General features: G+C 37.8%; 1 protein-coding gene across 1 annotated transcript; it reads left to right on the plus strand.

Moving 5' to 3' along the window:
- The first annotated feature begins 1,336 nt into the window (after positions 1–1,336).
- eef1e1 (eukaryotic translation elongation factor 1 epsilon 1) lies at positions 1,337–19,162 on the plus strand. The gene is made up of 4 exons (XM_079602135.1): positions 1,337–1,492; positions 2,808–3,005; positions 16,115–16,210; positions 17,817–19,162. Exons 1-4 carry the CDS (start codon positions 1,409–1,411, stop codon positions 17,958–17,960), a joined length of 522 nt encoding a protein of 173 aa, XP_079458261.1. The 5' UTR covers positions 1,337–1,408; the 3' UTR covers positions 17,961–19,162.
- Positions 19,163–22,534: the final 3,372 nt, after the last annotated feature.

Below are 22,534 nucleotides of genomic sequence, written 5' to 3' on the forward strand. Positions count from 1 at the left end.
AATATTATTACAATTTAAAATAATGGTTTTCTATTTGAATATACTTTAAAATATAATTTATTTCTGTGATGCAGAACTGAATTTTCATCAGCCATTACTCCAGTCTTCACTGTCAGATGATCCTTCAGAAATCATTTTAATATGCTGATTTGATACTCGGTTATTATCAATGTTGGAAACAGTTGTGCTGCTTAATATTGTTGGAGATACCTTTCTTTTTGGACAGCATTTATTCATAATATAAATATTTTCTAACAATATAAATGTTTATTACTTTTTATCAATTTAACATGCTGAATAAAATTGTCTTTTAAAAAAAGACAGAAAAAAAATGAATAAATGCAAACTTTTGAACGGTATATATTGTTACAAAATATTTCTATTTTAAATAAATGTTGTTCTTTTTAAAATTTGTATTCAATAAAGAATCCTAAAAAAAGTATTACAGCTTGTAAAAAAACATTAAGCTGCTTAACTGTTTCCTTCATCAATAAATCATCATATTTGAATTATTTCTAAAGGATCATGATTCATGTGACACTGAAGACTGGAGTGGCTCATGAATATTCAGCATTTCATCACAGAAATAAATTATATTTATATTAAAATAGAAACCTATTATTTTAAATTGCAATAGGCCTATAATATTTCACAATATTACTGTTTTTAATCAAATAAATGCAGGCTTGATGACCATAAGAGACTTCTTTCAAAAACACTAAAAATAGTAATGTTTCCAAAAGTTTGACCGGTATAGGCCTATATTAGAAGTGATGTATTTGAATGAGTTAATTAACTTTTGTGCTAAAAATAAAAATATTTTAAGGCATCAACTTCTTCCAACAGGTACTATTTATATGCCTATTTATTATCATTTGTCATACACTGTCATACAATTACAAAATGTTGCTGTGTATAAATACTCAAATTCGTTTGTTATTCATTAAAGTTTGGTCATTTTTTGGACAAGGAGTACCAGTATAGCCTATATCAGAGTGGGCTTTTCAAAACAGCACTGAAACTACATTCACTAAGTAGATTGTTTGCTAAAAATAAAACAGACCATACAAATAAATTAATCAAATAAACTAAACTTGAATATATTAGGCCTAATTTGGAAAATAGATTAGTGAGCTTTACAATTTTTATTATCAGTATTAATAAATAATAATAAAAATAAAAATAATATTTGGTTTTGCTTGATGAAAACATTTAAAAGGGCCATAAACGTACCTGGTTTCCTATTTTTATTTATATAGGCTACCAGATGAAATCAAGCATTAGAATCAGCACGTGGTCTCATCAGAGTCTCTCATCTGTCCATCATGATGTGACAGGGGCGGGACTAGAGGATCTCCACCAATCAGCGAGCGTTTTGTGTGTCATTTTGGTTTCCGGTGTAATCAAGATGGCGCTTCGGGAGCTGAGCTCGCTCGAGAGATTTCTAGGATTAAAAAAGCCTAATAAATACAGCACGCAGGGAGGCAAAAAGGTGAATCAAGCGATGAACGTGATATACTTGGAGTCAAGAGCCTGTATTATATTTAAAGATGCGTTTGTGTTAGGTATTATGACATATATTAGGTATCGATTGAATGAATGACTGGTGTAAGTTAACGTTAAATCAGAGGGAATATATTACTATACGATTTCAGTATAACTTAGTTACCATTTTCCATTTATCATGATTTAGCAGCATTTTGACATTCATATTTTATTGATTTCATAAGTTCCTAAATAAATGTTTGTGTTAGTAGCCCAACTGACATATCTGTGTTGTGTGACATTTGGAGCATCAAAGACAGACACACAAAATAGCCTATTACTAGCTAACGTTAATACTTTGCCCATGTATTTTAGATACAATGTTAGAGAGTCGTTGGCACATAAAATACCTTGGAGTATTTACAAATTTACAAAACAAAAACCCACTAGGCTTCAAAAAGACCACATTTTAGATAACTTGTATTGCAGCAGCATGTGGATCCCCCAAAAGTAAAAATTACTTTAAACAAATTGAACAAATATCAAGAGCACCTTTAAACCCACCAGGTGTATTTGAGGTTCATTCAGTTGTCATTTATTTCCAAAGAGAAAAGGTTCAGAGGTAGCCTAGAAATGTTATTTATTTATTGTCCCCAACTATTTGATTTGAACTATACTACAGACACCGAGTGAACACTATTATTTGCATTCATACCATTAATAATGATGTTAATCATAATAATAATTAATACTGATGATAATCATAATAATAACAATACAAAGATATTGCAATACAATACATAGGCCTAGTCCCATAAAAAAAAAAAAAAAAAACCTGGAATGCTGTCAGCATCAATAGTAGGCCTATGTTCTTAAAGATTTTTTAACATTAACATATTGTTTCTTTGTTAGATTAGTTTATTTATTTGTATGTAAAACTGCAACCATTGGCTGCAACACTTAAAATGACAGGTTGAATATTGGGATTGATAACGGTGTGTTTGGTCAACTTCATATTAAGTAATGACTCTCTTCATCAGCCTCAAAACTATGTGCATGCAAACATCATTATTAGTTCATTAGCATACATTTTATGAAACACGGAAAAACCCTTGATTTGGCTAATTTCTTGACAGCTGAAGTTAACAGCTAATTAAAGTTTATTATGTTTTTATGTTGTATTAAATTCCATATTAGGTTTTTTTCCCTATGTTTTTTTCTGTTCCTCTTATTTGATTAATTGATCCATGCTTGTTGATTGCTTTCATCTGGAAAGTAGATTTTTAATATTTGTTTAAAATAATTTATTTGTCCAATTGTAGGTCCCTGTTCTCCAAAACAACAACGGACCGGCATTGATTGGTTTGGTCACTATAGCATCCCATCTGGTCCATGAGGCCAAGAGAGCTGAGCTGCTAGGAGACAGCGCTGAACAGAGAGCCGTGGTCCAGCAATGGATCGAACACAGAATAACACGACTAGACAACTGTTCTAAAGAAGAGGTCAAAGTTATATTGAAGGTAAGATGATGATGAGTAAGGGTTCGGCTAAGTGTTTTTATTTATTTATTTATAATTTAAAAAAAAGGGCCTGGTACACATTTTTTGTTGCACAGTGGTTTTTTTGTCTAACAATGCTTCAGACAATATAAAGATTTAATGTGAAAGAATTGTGAGAAATATGTTTTAAATAATATTTACACTTAAATGGAATTCTGGTAAATTTCTGCACATACAAAGTGAGGAAAAACTTAATACATGTAACAAATGCAATGTAAATGCAGTGACAAATGAAACAACCAACATTATTAGAATAGAAATCTGAGCATACTTGAAGTATGAAAACTCTTTTAAGTATATGAAAAACAAACAGACAAAAGTTCAGAGAGGAATTGGTTGTGTCTAGGCCTGTCGCGATAGTCGATAAATCGATTAATCGCACGATAAAAAAAAAATGACCTCGATAATTTTTCTAGCCGCGATAATTTAATTTGCATACTTGTTTGTTTTCCGCGACTGAATGACAACTCTCGTTTCCTTAGCGTAGGAGAAGTGAACCCTCTTGTCAGTTGCATTGTTTTTTGTGTGGGGAGGCGGCGCTTGTCAGTCACATGGACTTTGTGTGGGAAGGCGGGAGTGCTTGAGGCGACTGCAGAGTAGAGCGAAAAGACGAGACGGTTTCAAAGCCAAACGCGACAGCTTCAGTGTGGGAGCACTTCGGATTTAAACCGAATGACCGTGGTGAACCACTTAACCTGAGCGAGCCGGTATGTTGCATTTGTTGTAAAACAGTATCGACTAAAACCCAGTGTTGTGCATGAACGCATTCAATGAACGACGTTCATATTTTCGCAGAACGCTGAACTGAACGAATCACTTTTCATACAATGAACGTGAACGAGAGATTTTTCGAGAGAACTCATCTGATTTTTTGTACATAGCATAGCCTGTTAGGATTTTAGTATCATAATGATTAGGCTAATAAATGCACACACAATTATCCGTGAACTTGATTTGAACAAATGCCTTTCAACTTGTGTGTTTAAAATTCAGAATTAAATTAATGTGCAGAAATTTGTACAAATAGAGAGTAGGCTAAGGCTATGTAGGCCCACTATACTGTTGTAGCCATAAAAAAAAAAGCGCGTTTCATATTTGTTAAAATATTATAATGTTATTTTTTTTTTCCATTTATGTTGATTTATGAAAAGTGAACAGCACTACCGAGTAAGATAGGATGCGCAATATGAGACATGGAGCGGGTCAGACATGATTTTGACCGTTGAAGTTGAAGTTGTTATAGAAAGCCTTTCTTTAAAGTGAATTTCGTTTTGTATAAATTGTATCTTAATTTTAATCAATTTTTCATCAACCAATTGCCTGTATTTAATGAATAGGCCGACGAAACAAATATAACGGAGGCGCCCGCGCTAGAAGCACATAGAGCACATCCTAACTTAACGAAACTCAGTGTATGCCTCACAAAGACATGACAAATACACCAAATACACAAAGCTTGAAATGTCTTTAAACGAAATAATTCAAAACGAAAAAAGAAAAAGCCTACTCTCTGATTATTTAATCCATTATTAGGCTTATTTATGTGCATTTCTCTCTATAAGCGCGTTCACACGGAGATGACGATCGTCAAATTCATCTTTGCAGCCGAGTCGACACTTTTAGAGAAAACACTTTCTTATTAATAAAAATCAATACACGCGTCACCGGATTTACAGATGCACGCACACATATTATTTCGAAATAACGAGATATTGTGTTGAAATAACATTATTATTAATAATAGCCTACATCTTTGTTAAAAGAATTTAACAAATGAACGTAAACTAGTTCATTTTTAGATATGTGAACTTAGTTCATAAAAAAAGAAAAAAGAACTATGAACATGAACTAGTTCATTATCATCTGTGTGTGAACTGAACTTTGAGCTAGTTCTTTTTAAGTATGAACTGGCACAACACTGCCGGTAACACAGTAAACATGCACATGCACCTGCACATAGATGAAAATGGTCTCAGATCGACAATATTATCGTTTATCGCGATAATTTCTTGGACAATTTATCGTCCAGCAAAATTTGTTATCGTGACAGGCCTAGTTGTGTCTCTCTTATTTTTGAATGTGCCTCTGGTGTGTGTGATTCTGAACTCTCATGGTGTTAACTAGTCAGTGTTTAATAGTTTACATGTTTTTTTAACAGTGTTAAAAAAAGGCGCAGGAATAGTGTGGATAAGAGGTGTCCAGAATCCTGCATAGATTGCCATTGTTATACATTCACCCAGTCCATTTTGGAAGACTTGCATCTAAGGGTGCTTTCACACTGGCAGTTTAGTTTGAAACTGGGCACTGTCTGCATGAAATGCCGTATCACTAAGCCCCATACGCTTAGCTACCAGCGGAGTAGTAGTGGAAAGTTCGGATCATTTTACTGACTCGGATCTTTGAATCTCATTCAGCAAAATGAACAAATCTTTTTTTGAGTAATTTCGTTCATTTCAGCATAATATAATTAAAATGTCATGTTAAATAACCCAACACATCTAGTACTTAGGAAAATGTTGATTCAATTTGAAAAGTTGGGTCCAACTTAAGTTCAGGCTATTGCAGTCTGTTAATTCACCTCACCTCCTGATCCACGGCGTTCTTTCTTTTGCAACTTCAAATTTATCACGTCTACTCTGTTCCCCGCCTCTCGTGTCTGTCTTCGGGTTCGAACTTGAGCGAAGCTAACTGGTAGATTACACTCTGCTGTATCCGGTCGGCAAAACAGCAAAAACTTCCTTCTTGCAAAGGAACGATTCGAGCACTGTCTTCTGTTCCTCTTTTAGAGAAAAAGGCAAGTCTAAATCTTTCATTGTAGCGCCCAAAGCCGTTTCAAACAACTGGTGTTCATCCATAGCCATCTTGCAATGTTTACTAATGACTAGGGCTGTCAAACGATTAAAATATTTAATCGCGATTAATCGCATTAATGTCATAGTTAACTCGCGATCAATCGCACATTTTTATCAATTCTAAATGTCTCTTGATTTCTTTTTGTCCCATTATTTTTTCTCATTTTAATGCTCTTATCAACATGGCTTGCTTTGTGCAAATGTTTTTTTTTTATTGAAAACAACATTGGCATATACTGTGTTCAATTCCACACTAACATTCTCACTTGGAGCAAATAATCTCTCACACGATGTAACACTGTCCATCAATAAAAGGGTGAAAGAAATACTGACGAGGTAACGTTATAGAAACGCATCAGCTGTGTGTGTGCTTGGCCATCAAGTTCAGACTGCTGCGACTACGTGCTGCGATGATAGCTCAGTTCATAACGACAAAACACACAGATCACTTTGGTCTTTCAATTGAACCATTTGGCAACTTTTTAAAAGTAAACTTTCCATTCAGAATCTTATTGGCATTTCGGCGTCTCGCGCTCATCATTCATCCACTCAAAACGTAACGTTCAGACGAGAAGCGCCGCGTCGTGCAGCGCCTCGTATTTAAAATTCGAACACATTATTCTCTATGAATGTATACACCGGCGGCGCCATTCAGCGTTTTTATTGCTGGCCATAAACTGAGAAAGTGCGCGTCCGATATGCTAGACGCGCTCAGTTGTCCTAGACACGGCTCGGCGCTGCGCTTCTCATTCACTCTTTGGCCGGTTCGCATCGCAAGCCCAAACAGGTGTGTGCGGCGTGCCTGTTGTTTTGTTTCTGGTCTAGCTAGATCCGGTGTGGTGTTGTAGTTTTAATAACGTTACTAGTTGTTGCAAAAGCATGGGAAAAAAACGACAAAGTTTGCTAGGCGTTAATCTCGCGATAAAAAAATTGACGCCGTTAAAATGGGTTTGCGTTAAAGCAGTTAATAACGCGTTTAACGGACAGCCCTACTAATGACTAATGTCATCTGGCCTCTGCCCCGCTTATATCAGATAACCCGATGTGATTGGTGCAGCTCAGATAGAGGGGCATATTTAATAATAATTACTTACCTTTACATAGCGCTTTTCTCGACACTCAAAGCGATTTACATAGAAGGGGGAATCCCCTCAACGACCACTAATGTGCAGCATCACCTGGATGATGCGACGGCAGCCATATTGCGCCAGAACGCCCACCACACTCCAGCTTACTGGTGGAGAGGAGACAGAGTGATGAAGCCATTTAGAATACTACTACTATATATATTGGGATGATTAGGAGGCCATGATGGACAGAGGCCACTGGGCAAATTTGGCCAGGATGCCGGGGTTACACCCCTACTCTTTCGAAGGACATCCTGAGATTTTTTGTGACCGCAGAGAGACTGGACCTCGGTTTAACATCTCATCCGAAGGACGGTGCTTTTTGACACTATAGTGTCCCCGTCACTATACTGGGGCGTTAGGACCCACACAGACCACAGGGTGAGGGCCCCCTGCTGGCCATCCATTTTAGCTGATGTCATTAGACTACGTCATAGCTTAAAGGATTAGTTCACTTTAAAAAAAACTTTTGCTGATAATGTACTCACCCCGATGTCATCCAAGATGTCCATGTCTTTCTTTCTTCAGTCGAAAAGAAATTAAGGTTTTTGATGAAAACATTTCTCCATGTAATGTACTTCACTGGCGACCAAACGGTTCAAGGTCCAAATGACAGTGTCAGTGCCGCTTCAACAGGATTTAAACGATACCAGACGATGAATAAGGGTCTTATCTAGCGAAACGCTCGATCATTTAAAAAAATAAATAAAAAAGTTTAAGTTTTATAAGTTGGTGCTACTTCTCTCTGTTAGTCTACCGATACTGGTATCGGTGCATAATTACATGCAACTAACCCTCAACCAAATCCTATGTTGTCACTTAATATTACTCAGTACTTAAACACATAATTACTAGGGCTGGGCGAAAAAATCGATTCACCTATAGCTATCGCAATTTTTTTTTAATTTTTTTTTTATGATTCTAAAATCGATTATTTTATTCCAGAATCGATATTAATTCAAATTCAATTATTTGTGTCCTTGCTTGTAGATGAGGTTGACAGAAGTTAGCCAGAGGATGAAATGTGTCGTTATCTATGAGTGTTGAGTGACGTATATCCCAAGTGGACGCGTGGAAGAGACGTGAGACTGAAAGCACTGAAAAGCCCTCGCGCTACTTATATGATGAGATAAGACAATAGAGCTGCACGATTCATCTTTAAAAGACTGTGAATTTGATTCAAACACCCATGCGATCTTTCAATTCGTCTATCTATTAAACTTCTATTAAAAGTTCAAATATGAATACTGATGTCTACGATAGCGATCAAAATCAGCTTTTGATAGAAACTTGGTGCTTAAAATAACGCATTTATCGATTACATTGTTTCGCCACTAAGTGGTGACAGGTGACTGTTAAAATTTTTTATTTGTTATTGAATCATTTATTCAAGAGAATGTAGTATTGTATAAAAGTCAGAAAGATGTGATGATTTGTTTTTGTAAACATGACTCATCTTATACGTCATGTAGAGTCTGTATAAGTGTATGATTTAACTTTTCCCGATGGTCTAATCTCCAGTGTTAAAAAAATTGCAATATTAAATCGCAATACTTGTAGAATTGCAATTCTTAAAAAAATCGCAATACATATCGTATTGGCACCCAAGTATCCGAATCGGGAGATACTAGGTGTATCGTCCCAGCCCTAATAATTACACTGTAATGACACCTTAAAATAACCGACTGACGTTTTAACAGTCACACGTTACTATACTCCTTATTTGAAGCGACTACTTTCAAAAAGGGATTTACTCTATTTTGGTTGCTACCGTAGTCATCAGTGTTTATACTCAAACAATAAACTTCTATACTTCTGTGATCACTTGCATATTTGTAACAGAAATATTGATACTGTGTGGTTGAAAAGACTGAAAGTGAAGCTGTCTCGTACATTGACAACTGCTCTCTCTGGGTCAGCGGCAGCGGAAACAGATTTAAATGTTCTGGTGTGATTTTTTTAAAGATTATTCATGCAGCTCTATCTTATACGTTCTCTCTCTCTCTGCAATGATATCTGACACCAGAACCGGTTTCGGAACCGAAACTTAGGAATTTCACACGGTTCCGGTATTTTTCAAAAAACACCACCGGTTCTGGATAAGAACCGATTCTCTGTTCCCAACCCTTCAAATGAATGGTTCGCAATCCGCTGTCTCTTTGTTTGCAGATAGAAGGATATTGTGACACCGCATTCATGTGACACCCATTCAGTAAACCCAAGTGTTGTTTACTCATGCTGCACATAATATCACCAAATTAATAAAAAACACTATATTGACATGTGTTCTGTTTTCTATCATCTGCACTGTACGTTTGTGATGACGCAAGATGAATGCAAATGCAGTGTTCGACAGAATCAAGTTGAGTGTGAAACCAGACCAACACTGCGGGGGGCACCGGGAACAATCACACTCAAACTCGGACAGCAGCAAACGTGCCCAGGGTAAATGCCCCCTTAAACATATTCAAATTATTAAAGAACCATCCTCTCATTTAATCCAAAGTGTGAGACTTTGCCACTCCAAACTCAGCATCTATGTGGTCACAATGGTTTCTCGATAATAGAGGTGGAGTTTTGAATCAGACACATCTGCACTGCAGTCTTGTCAGTTGGTCTTTAATTGACATGCTGAGGGTAGCAGGGGTCACACGCTGTCCTGCGATCAGTTCAGAAGGGATTAAAGGTATAAAACGTCTGTCTGTGGACAGTGAGAGCCAGTCTCGTTAACACAGGCACTCAGCGGGATGGACGCCTCTCGGCGGTAGCTGTCAGTGTGTGGTGCAGTGCTGTCCGAGCATGGGTGTAGAGCAGAGCGTTGCTGATCGCTGGTTAATAGTGGCAGTTTAAACAGTAATGAAGGGCTGATGTAATGCCCACGGCACGCCACTGTCTGACCAACTCAAAGCACTCTGTAAGGCAGGATCACAACATTTAAAGCAGGAGAAACGAGTCCTGCAGCCTACAGGAATAGACACTAGAGTAACAACAAGACTCAAGGGAGAGTTTACATTGACCAGGATAAAGCTCATACTTGATGAGTGGATTTGAAGATAAGAAAAGCTGAATCGACTGTAAGAGAGAGCTTTGTTTCAGAGTAAAACTGTAAATTGGGTAACATTGAAGCCACAGTCTTAAAACTCAATGTAAAATCCAAATTAGATTTGCATATCTTTATTGGAAAGGGATTGAATAATGTTTTTAGTGCTTGCAATGAACCTAAAACAATTATTCCCACATGCACCTGTGAAACAGTCCTTAAAGCAACACCAAAGATTATTTTGTACCTTAAAATAATGTTTCCAAAATCGTTTCAGTGGTTCATCAACTCGTAACAGGGTGAACGGCACTTCTGCATTCGCTTTTCGGTCTTCTATCGGCTATAACCGCACTATGCATATAGTGATACCTAGCAGCAAGGTAGCTTTTGAATTGTCATCATGACGGAGTCTACAAATAAAAGGAAGAGTATGATGTCAGAGGAGGTGAAGAAAAGAAAACGGGAGCATGATAGAGAAAGAGCTCGAACTAGAGTGAACATTTAGACCAGCTTACACTCGTTGGCGAGAGCTGAAGAGGCTACAAGATGCAGGACTGATGGTCAAGGTCAAACACTTGCAGGCATGAATCGTAATTTAAAACTTTAGTTACTCAGAAAGTTAGAAGTAGCAACATAGAAGCTAACGGGGCAAGTAGATTTTGCTAACTATTCCAATTATATAGCAATGCAGCCACTAAAACAGTGTAACCTGTCTCTGCAACTTTTTTTCTAATTAAATGCTCAAGATTTTCACAGACAATGCAAATGGCTAAGTTTTTATTTTTCATCCTTGTGTAAACCTATCTTGCTATTGCTAGACCGTTTAAAATGTACCGATTTCCCACAATCTAAAAAGAAATAGCAAGCGTTTCTGATGTCGCAATACATCATAGTTTCATAAAATCATGCAGCATACTCTACCTTGTCTGTGGACATCGTTATTTCCAAAGCCGGTGCTGGATAAACAAATAGCGTGCGTGCTACGATAGTCTGTGGTAGACTAAATTATGTACGACAGCGGTAATGGACAATTCCGCTCCCAACCTGTAGGGGGACCGAAGAGGAAAAGTGCTTTGATGTTGCTTTAAAGAGGTCATCGGATGCAAAATTCACTTTTATATGGTCTTTGCATATAAATGTGTATTTGCAGTGTGTGGACACAACCACCATACAATGAACAAAAAATCCTCACACAAAGTCACTCCTTTCTTTTTAATCTTCATAAAGCCTAATCACTCTCAATAATCAAGCCGTTTGGATTTTCTGAGCATTACAGCTTAGTATTCTGTTTTGCGATCTGGTCTCACGATTATCTGTGAATTTAACACTATTCCAGTAGTTATTCCACTGGAAATGGAATCTCTTCTTTTCCCAAATCTTCATTCAAGTCTCACCCATTTTTGCAGGGGATTATAGCCTAAACGTTTTTTTCCTTTAGTTCACTTTAAAGTAGGCCTATTATATTCACATTCTTTACTGTGATAAAGTAGAAAAAGGGTGTAGGAAAGATAGCCTACCTTTTTACTTGTATGTCAAATTCTTTTTAACACAGTTTGTGCTTATTGACTTGGTAAGGCGCGTCAAGTTTATTTGTAAAGCGCGTTTCACACGCGTGGGTGATTTTAGTTTCGCTTTCTCTGGCAGCGCAAAATCAAACACAGCCTAAATGTCTTGCCCTTGTGGAAGATAAAATTCGCTCTTCATACCTTTTACAACAAGTAGAAAACATGAAGATATACAAAAAAAAAAAGAGATGGTCTTTCTGCTCATGTCTCACATCCCTGATCCCTCTCAAAGTGCAGAGGCTATACCACGCGTCTTTGTGAGGAAAACGTTAATATTATTTAATGATATTTTATTTCAATGCTTTACAGTGCGATGTTTCATTGACGGAAGTGCTCAAATAAACACGCATGTATGTTACGAAATTGATGTTTGAGCCTCGTTTATTATTATTATTTTATTTCAAAATGTATTTTATTGAAGTATATCACAGCCCTAAACACAGGTAATGATAGCGTTTTAACGTAAACGATTTTACCATATCAATTCGAGTGCGAGTCCGATGATGAAAAATTGGAAGAACTAGTTATTCAACCCGAGCCTCCATCACAAGGACGACTTGAGCAGGACGTTTCTCAGTGACCCGCTACTCAGTTTGACGTTCATCATGATGTTGCAACTGTAATTCCTCACCATCAACAAGTGTATGTCCATCAACAAACCGATGTGTATATTTCTTGAGGTGCACATGTGGGAACTGTAGCATTAAATCTATTATTATAGCGCATACGTTAGCCAAGCACTAATGAATGACCGATTTAACATTAAAGTTTGTAAAAAAACAAATCTTGCTCTATCCTTTATCATTACTCAAAATAGTAAGAATGACAGACAATCTGCATTAATGGACACAGTTTTAGGTAATAGTGGGCCCACAGCTGATTAGCAGAAGTATTTCAGTAAGACATTAATAACGTGAGTTAGATGGAGACATAAACAATATAAAACACAAAACTGTATTTTGATCTATCAGGAGAAAATGTATAACTCCGTAATTAATCATACGTACAGGTTGTGATTCTGAGGAGCAAGTTGGTCTAATAAAGTGGGTACTGACCCATCTTTAATGGATAAGCTTTTTGTAAATCCTATTTAGACCTCACAGAGATTTGAGAAGCAACCATCAGAAGGATAGACTGCTGTTGTATCGTTGTGATAATTTTAACCACTTACTCTTCACAACCTCATCCTTTGGAAGTGTTTATAAAGAGAATTTGCTTTTGCAGAGTAGCGTCTTCCTGACATGTACACAACATCAGCTCGAGGGCCAAAGTAGACGTTGTCCGCGGGCAGTCAATGAAGACCAGAGGCGGACATTAGGCAAATGTGTTACCCAGTAACATTTAGCCATAACAAAGATTCAAATTACTGACCACTCGTTTAGGCGGTTCAGAGTCGATTCTTCTTATTTTTCTTTAAAGGGATACTCCACCGTTTTTTCATATTAAACTATGTTATTCCCTTAACTAAGACGAGTTGATGCATACCTCTCTCGTCTCAGTGCATACACTTAATCGCTCTGGCGCGCCGCAACACTTTGATAGCACTTAGCTTAGCCCAGTTCATTCAATAGGGGCCAAGCAGAGAAGCTACCAAACACCTCCACGTTTTCCCTATTTAAATACAGTTACTCGAGTAGTGTAATTCGACCTAGGACGGTGACGCAAAACAAAACGTTGCGCTTTTCGATTAAGTGTACGCACTGAGACGAGAGAGGTATGTATCAACTCGTCTTAGTTAAGGGAATAACATAGTTTAATATGAAAAATTATTTTGCGCCATACAATCTAAACCGTATATAGTTCTAACACAATCATATCACTTTATACAATTGTGTGCAGAACTGTGTTCAATGTTAAGCTTCATTTCAGAGAGAATGTATAAACCCCTAGGCCAACGTCTCATAACTCAACACGGTCCAGCGTAACACAGATGTGTCTGTAGGCTGTCCATCCACTCTACCTCGAGCAACTGTGAGTTTGATGTGAAACTTTCCAAAGCCTGGATACTACAGCGGGGGTGGTGTGTGTGTGTGTGTGTGTGTGTGTGTGTGTGTGTGTGTGTATAGGTCTCAGGGGACAGAAGGAGCATCTTCAGCACTTGTGCACAATACAGCACAGCGTCTTGAGGGCTAATGGAGGCAGTGAACAGTGTTTAGATGAGCCACTCTTTTACACACACTCAGACAAGCACACGCACTTGTCTGCCTGAACTCCGTCAATCAGAGACCCTTTAAACTACAATATATATTACAATTAATTTTACCTTCACTGAAGTGTTTGAATGCCTCTAGCCTTTAGATGGTCATCTTCCATTCTCAATAGGCTTTTTTAATGCATATTGATCCAGTGTTAAAGTAGATCAGATGAGTCACTTTTAAAGTCATCAATAAAGCAATAAGCCACAAACAGGTTATGCAGTGGTTTTACCACAGAAATTGGTGTTCTTAAACACAACATAACAGAAAGATATCATATATAGCAGGGAAAGAGTCACTGGCATGTAATTTAAAAATGCAGTTAACTAGCATCTCCTCAAAAGGGTCAATCTGATAAAACCACATATTGATGCAAATGGTTAGATTTTAAATTGTTGCAAAGTCTAGTTTGTGCTTATTTTATTTGCAATCTGGAGCCCTGTTAAACTGCCAGCCGCTGTAATCTCTTAAGGCACAGTAAATGGAACAATGGTGTTATAATTAGGGGCCAAGCACTGAAGGTGCGGGCACCTATTGTATCTGTTCCGGTTCTTCTTCTTCTTCTTTTTCTTCCGACTGGGCGTCTATGGCAGCCCATAGAAGCGTATGCGGGAAAGTTGTTTTGGTTTGACATTCTGACAGAGGACATTCCCAACATCAAATACACCAATTTTGGTGTTTCTAACTCATTCCCTCTAGCGCCACCACCTGTCCAAAGTTTCAGAAATTGTATGCTAATAACTTTTGAACCGTAAGGCCTATCAACAAAATTCTTTTTTCCTCTGATTCCTGAGCTCACGACGATTCGACTGCACCCTATGACGTCATTTTCCGTCATAATAGTTTTCCCGCCATTTTGAATTTTCCAAAAAACCTACTTTTTCGAACTCCTCCTAGGCCGTTGCTCCGAATTTCACGAAAATTGAACCAGATCGACTCCAGACCATGACGACAAAAAGTTATGGAATTCAAGTTGATTCGAATTACCGTTCTCGAATACCGCGCAAATAAATTTTACGTAGCGCTTGCAAAAACAGACGTAAGGCCGTATCTCCACAACGCTTTATCGGATTCAGACCAAATTTGGTACATGTCATCACAAGCATGACCTGAGGCTACATGCTGCGTTTCGGCGCAGCGCCACCTACTGGTCCGGAGATATGAAGAATTTATATTTTTGCTTATAACTTCTGAACGGTTTGTCCAAAAATCACAAAAGTGGTCTCGTTAGATTCAGGGCATCGTGCTGAGTCGACTGATATCCAATTTTCCCATATCGGCCATTTTGGCTGTCGGCCATTTTGAATTATGTGCTAAAATGCTGTATTTTATGAACGCATGAACGTATCGTTACGAAACTCAGTATGGGTCATCAGTACAACGCCCTAAAAGTACTCAAAAATTTATGAGACAGCGCCACCTTTTGGTCAAAAGTTATAATGAAATTTCCAAAAATGCTAATAACTTTTGAATAAATTTGCCTATAGTAATGACACTGATCTCAATAGATTCCTTGGGTTATGCTGAAAACATAGATACCAATTTTGCCATAGTCAATCAAAGTTCCTGTCCGCCATCTTTATTTTCTTTTAAAACCTACTTTTTCGAACTCCTCCTAGACCGAACGTCCGATTTTCACCAAAATCGGATCGTGTCATCTCCAGACTGTGCCGAGTAAAAGTTATGGATTTCGTGTCGATAGACAAAACCGTTTTTGTATACCGCAGTGGCAAAGTTGAGGCATGATGCCAAAATGACTATTCAGGCTTTATATCTGCAATGCCTTGACATATTGACACCAAACTTTGTATGTGTCATTGTCACTTCACTCTGACCACATCACATCAGTTTCGTAACTGCGCCACCTATTGGTCGAAAGTGATAATCATATTTTTAGTTATTGTATGTGATTTTTCAACCATTTTGCCAAAATTCATCTTCAAATGTCTTTAATTGCTCCTTGCTGCAGTGGGTCTCACACTCCCAGCCACTTTGGCATGTCTTGTCGTCTTGCTTGCGCTTGGCCCCGGTGATTGCTGCTTGCAGCTATATTATTACCATTGCTTTTATATGTTGGTGATCCTTCTATACTATTCGTGAACCAATTTTCATGTGTCAGTGTATCGTATAATGTGCTTTGTTTAAAGCAAGCTTTGAGACTGTCAGTGTAAAATGCATCTCAAGTTGTATTCCTGTTCTTATGCATGATGGTCAGAAGCGCTGTTAACCCTCCAATAATCTTTGGCAGCACAGCAGGCCCAGAGTCACCTCATTTTATACTTCCCTTGCAGGAACTTAACCAATACCTGGAGGATAAAGTTTACCTGGCTGGGAACATCTTCACCCTGGCAGACATCCTCATGTATTACGGCATTCACCACATTGTTGTAAGTCCCTCAGCGGTGAACTTCAGTCGTTTGAGAGAAGTGATGCAGAGTTCCAATTAAAACAGTAAGACGCTTCAAGCACAGGAGAAACCTGACACAGCAAAAAGATGAGACACACAGTGATGTCATTTCCCAGGACAGCAGCCAAGGAAGTTTAAGGAGCCTGAAGGAGCCCATTGAGACAGGAAGAGAGGGATGAAATGAGAATTAGAGAGAAAGGGAGTAGAATATCACATCTTCACATGTCAGTGCTTGTAATTGACTGACTAATGACTGACAGAGAGTTGTCATTACCCAGAAGGCATTGGTGTGTCACTAAGTTTAAACCCCCTGGAGATAAAGTCAGTTAGACATAGAGTGTCTAAAAAATGTTTTCACCACTTTGTAGATTTCATTCGTTACTGTTGTAAAACATTGAACAACAAAGGAACTTGTTTGGCATTTGTCATGTCAAATTGAATAGAAATGCCTGCAATTGTTTTTTACATTTTATTTCAGGGTTCTTTGATGAATAGAAAGTTCAAAAGAACAGCATTTATCTGAAATAGAAAGCTTTTATAACATTAAACGCTACCCTTCAAAAGTTTGGGTTCAGTAAGATTTTTTTTTTTTTTTGGGGGGAGGAGTGGGAAAGAAATAAAATAAATCAATACTTTTATTTATAAAGGATTAATTAAATTGACCAAAAGTGACAGTAAAGACATTTATAGTGTTACAAAATATTTTATTTCAAGTAAATGAAATTCTTTCTATTTATCAAAGAATCGTGCATTTTTTTTGTATTTAACTGTTTTCAACATTGAAACTAATGAATTAATAATGTTTTTTGAGCATCAAATCATTATATTTGAATGATTACTGAAATTTAACATTTAATTTAATATTCAACAATAATATTGATCTGCCTGTAATGACACTATAATACAAGAACTGAACTGAGCTGGACGATGACCTCACGGTTTACTCCAGAGCGGCTATATTTATATATGAACTAAATTAATAACTTTTTTTAAAACAGAAATTAAACATCACTAAACTTAAGCTGGACTGTGATGCGTTTTTCTTCTGGAAACTTTTTGACATTATTTGCATATATAAATAAATGTGACTTGACTTGACTGAAGACTGGATGCTCTAAATTCAGATTTGATCACAGGAATAAATTACATTTTAAAATATATATTTTAGAAAACTATATAATTATTTTAAATTGTCATAATATTCAAGAATATTACTGTTTTTTTTATTTTTTTTTTTATCAAATAAATGCAGCCTTGTTGAGCAGATGAAACTTCTTTTAAAAACATTTAAAAAATCGTACCGATCCAAACCTTTTGACCGGTAGTGTAATTGACACACATTGTGCAATATTAAAGAGTGAATACTTATGGAAGTTTTTTGTTTAACATTTTATAGTTATATAAAAGGCTGTATATTATATAGTATATATAATGTTGTAATTATTTTAGATAAACTCAGTTAAACAACAAAGCTTAATGGGGTGAAAGCTTTTTGCAGGCACTGTATTGGATGTCTCTGTAGTGTTATACACATTAGTTTGACTTTTAATTTTCACCATTTCATGTTTGTCCTCACTTTTTCTTAGGTGGAATTGGCTATACTGGAGAAAGAGCGTTATCTGAATGTCACCAGGTGGTTTGATCATATCCAGCACTATCCAGGCATACGACACCATTTGCCTCCTGTGGTGGTTCTGAGGAACAGAGTTTACCCGAATGGTCACCACTGAAAGTTTTGATAACTACTTGTGGGATGTCAAATAAGCAAGACCTTAAGGTCACCATATCAAAGCTCAACTAACACAGAGCTGTCCCTTTGCATTTTACTCCACAATCCCGACGATAACCCAAACAGCCAGGACAAGTAAAGCAGGTCTTTTCTGTTTTGTTTTGTGTTTTTTGCAAGCTGCTTCATGGCCACTAGTCATGTTATTTTATATGTGAATTTAGCATGAGTGTAGTTCAATTTATGTGGATTGGAGTAACTCAGCTTTATCAATGAGAATAGTGGCTGTGGTGTTAATGGTACAGCATTTGATTCTAATAATAACATGAATATTTAAAATAAGTACATTGCTTTTTCAGATAAGGTTGTCATTAATTCGACTAAGATAATATTAAAAGAAATGTCAAACTTCTCCCTAATGCTTCTTTTGAACCCACACAAATCTTTCTTCATTTGGCATTTTCTTCCGCTGTTCATCTCTTTCTCGTAGTGTCAGCGCTGGTGTGGGCAGTAGTCTGGGGTTTGACAGGATGGCATGTTGTTGCTCTGGGGCAGCGGGCAGACTACCAGCTGTAGCCACACAGACAGCACTGGTGTAATTGGATTTTCATGCGCTTTTCACTCCATCCACAACCAGTGTGTTATTTCCCCCAAAATCCCCTTCTGCGGTGTCCATAGCTTCTTTAGACATGTCAAGTCTTCTGTGTTATATCACTGGCTGCATCAAAGGTTTTCAATGTACAAAATGTTTTTGAGTGTCACTGTGGAGCATAGAAGGTCCGTGCTCGTGCTTTCAAGGTACAAAATGAAAGCATTTTGAAAAAGGGTTTAGGACAAAAATGCTTTTCCAGTTCCAGGAGACTTGTTTCTGAGAACATAGCAGCTTCATTGATCATAAACCGGTGACTCAAAACATCTTTTGGGAAACCAAGTGCTTCATACAATGTACAACATGTGGCCAATCTGATTTGGAGCTGCTCTGTCCGTAGCCTTTATGGTTGAAAATCCTCTTCTTATGAAAGGGAGATGTGTTTTTGCACGTTTACTTATCTGCTGTGCATATGCTGACAAAAAGATCTCTCTGTTCTTTTTATTATACTTCCTTTCCTGTAAGCCTTCTTTATGAAACGTCTGCTGTTTTCAAGCTCAAGTTTGTGTTCTTTAATGTCAACAGAATGTTGTCCTGTGCCAATAAATGAAAAAGGAAAAACAGAACTATGTGTCCTTCTTTTTTTATAAGTCCTCCTTCTGGTTATATGACACAATCCATTTTTTGCAGAATTCAAAGAATTTTCATCTGACATTCAGTGTGTCCATAGAAGAACTGTAGCGGAACAAAGCAATGTGTGTTTGTGGAAGTGCAAACTGAAAAAGCGACAGAAATCTTGCAGTCATCAGAACAGGCCTTGTGACCAGATAATGGAGATATCCACAGTGGAGTCTCTGTTTGCCTGTTTATTTCTGTCTCCAGATTTAATTGGGCGGCTAATCTAAAAGAGGCTTCCCTCATCAAGATGAAATTTATCGCCTCTTAAACGTCTACAAAAGATGACCAAACCACATGTAGCAGATGTTCCTGAATGGAGGGCTTTAAAGAGATTTCAACTGAAGTTTTCCACATTTTTCAAACATCGGTTCAGGTGGCAAGAGGTCGTTATAGCTTTAGCTCTAAGTTGAAGTCACAAAGATCCACAGCAGGAGGTATAGGACACTCCAATTAATTTGGACCTTTGTCCTCTATGCAAAGTTGGAAGGGAATCCGCTCTTCATAGGCGGACTTCTTTTATTTCACTTGCGTGTCTGCTCTTTCATTGAATTCTGGCAATTAATTTGCTTTGCATTTATCATGAAGTCAAAGTTCAAGAGGTTTGGGGCATTAGCCTTCCCATTGTGGTTTGTCTCACAGCATGCCACAAGGTCAACAAACCACCTATTGCTTTCCCAAAAGGCTCCAGGGAGTTCAGGAAGAGCAAAGATTAGCAACCGTAGGTGCACTAGGACACTTTATGCCTTTCTTTTGATTCAGAAGGATCTTAATGAAGAGACTTTAAGTAGCACATCAAGACAACTGTGTAGTACTTCTCAAAAGTGGAGTGCTGTAACAAGAATTCTACTTGAATGATCATTGACACAACTACAGACCACAATGAATAGATATATACACATTGACTTTGCAAAGCTGCACTCGCATTTTGTTTGCGTCATGTCCCCTGAAGTGCCTGAAGTTTTCACCAACTGTTCATTATGTCTTGTTAACAAGATAAAGAGCTGCATGCCAAGCGAGATGTGAAGCTGGGAAAACAGAAGACCCTGATTGATTCAATGAAACTATCAGCTCTGCGTGGGGCGCATTAGCGCAGAGTAAGTGGTTGTGACAGCTCCCGTGTTATCTGCACCCAACAGGAAGTGACAGTTCTACCATGCACCCATAAAGCAGGCATCTGATTGTCTACTGCAATTACATGACTGAAGCAAAACAGGGAGAGGAAAAAGTTACGCGGTGGTAACGCATCCACACACAATTAATAGCTTTACTTTAGAATGGCGAGAAGCAAATTTAGGTGGAAATGCTCCACTTGAGGCAATGCAATTGTCAAAAACATTTGTGAGTCTGCGAATTAATGTGTCTAAGAGGCAAAAGCGTTTTACATATGCAGCTATGCATATTATCGTGGAATGAGGTATTCTGAATTAAACACTAGGATCAAAGGCCTGCCACTCTTACTTAAATGTGCAATGGCTCAGTAAAGAGCAGAGTCTTTTATCTCGCGCTTTGCCTTTGTATTACACTCTTACCTATGTTCTGCACTAAGACGGCAGGATCGCAGGTGTAAGTCTATGTACAGAGTCTTTGAGATGCTCCTTGTTCACTTCATCAATCACAGAAGGCGTCTGATTTAAAAGGTGCTAAAGTACATGTGTGTGACCCCAGGCACCGTGATGGCACCTTAACACTGACACGGATGACAGAGTTTTCCAGAAATAGACTATGCTGCACGGAACCCTGTCCCAGCTGCTTAAAACACTCCTGAGAGGGAGATGTGGTCCTTGTGCACCATGTGTGCATTGAGACTCTCATTTAAGGGGTTATGGATTTGGCTTGAGGGTACCGAGGGGAGGGGGGTTAAAGACGTGAAATTGTCTTCCTGGATCTCGAGAGATTACGGGCCAAGCAGTGCATTAGTATTCATTATATTTGTTGGAGTCTGCATTATTGTTCTTTAATAAGGGAGACATATAACAGCCCCTAAAACTGTATAACACATTCTGTGAAATCAGGCACAATCCTTGAGGAGAGACTAAGATGGCAAGTTTGGGATCTCTCTTTGTATGCCCTTCTAGGCATAAGGCAGTGGTTCTGGACCCTGGTCCAGGAGTACCCCCAGCACTGCACAGTTTAGATGTGTCCCTTATCAAACACTCCTGATTCAACTCATCAGCTCATTAGTAAAGACTCAAAGACCTCAGTTGGAAGAGAGACATCAAAAATGTGCAGTGTGGTGTACTCCAGGACCGGGGTTAGAAACCACTGCACCAAGGCAATAAGGACTTCTATACAGTATCCCATGCTCATGAGCGCACATTTGACAGCAATAGTGGCAAATGAGTCTATATAATATATCTATATATTTTTATATAAACTTGATCATTGTCATTTTAACCAAGTCTTTAAATTAGGAACAACACTAACAAAATCCATCCTTGCAAAGTCTGTGCATGAAATCTGTTCTGGACATTCCTTTTGTTTGTTAACATTCCTAAGTCTGAATCAGGCTTTAATTGGTTTGAAATTGATGCCATCGTTAATATTTACACCTGAGTAGATAATTACAATAACATTTCCCGAACACGTGCTACAGTAAGTGGTGCCAATCACAACACACTGGGCCACCTAACCAATCACAGCACATTTTGTGTTTCGGAAGGAGGGGCTTCATCAATACAGTAAATGGTGCCAATCACAACACACTGGGCCACCTAACCAATCACAGCACATTTTGTGTTTCGTAAGGAGGGGCTTCATCAAAACAGGATCTACATGGCGTTCGAGCCAGAATGGGGAGAGAGGTGCTGTAATATATATTTTTTTTAATTTAGACCTTACCATAGTACTGAGACAGCTCTCATTAGAGTCACAAATTATCTGCTCTTATCATTTCTTAACTTCCTCACGTAATATTCTAGAATACTGTCTAACACTTCATGGCTGCTCTGCCAAGTCCTCGTCGGTTAGGAACCTGGGTGTGCTCTTTGATAACAATCTTTCATTTGAAAGTCACGTGTCTAATATCTGTAAAACCAATTTTTTTTAATCTTAAAAAAATATCTAAACTATGTCATATGCTCTCAATGAAAAATGCAGGAAAATTACTTCATGCATTCATGACATCAAGGCTAGATTATTGTAATGCTATTATGGGTGGTTGCTCTGCACGCTTAATAAACAAACTACTGCTGGTCCAAAATGCAGCAGCTCGAGTTCTTATCAGAACCAGGAAGTATGACCATATTAGCCAGGTTCAACTCTGCATTCGCTCCCTATTCAATTTTAAAATAGTGCTGATTACTTACAACGGG

This window comes from Phoxinus phoxinus (genome assembly GCF_949152265.1).
Source record: "Phoxinus phoxinus genome assembly, chromosome: 24".
Lineage (NCBI taxonomy): Eukaryota > Metazoa > Chordata > Actinopteri > Cypriniformes > Leuciscidae > Phoxinus > Phoxinus phoxinus.

What these genes read in the sequence shown, in the direction of transcription:
- eef1e1 (XM_079602135.1), top strand. Translation starts at nt 1,409, where the DNA reads ATGGCGCTTCGGGAGCTGAGCTCGCTCGAGAGATTTCTAGGATTAAAA. An exon ending in AGGTCAAAGTTATATTGAAG is followed by an intron (nt 3,006 to 16,114) that starts GTAAGATGATGA and finishes CTTCCCTTGCAG; the next exon opens with GAACTTAACCAATACCTGGA. An exon ending in ACGGCATTCACCACATTGTT is followed by an intron (nt 16,211 to 17,816) that starts GTAAGTCCCTCA and finishes ACTTTTTCTTAG; the next exon opens with GTGGAATTGGCTATACTGGA.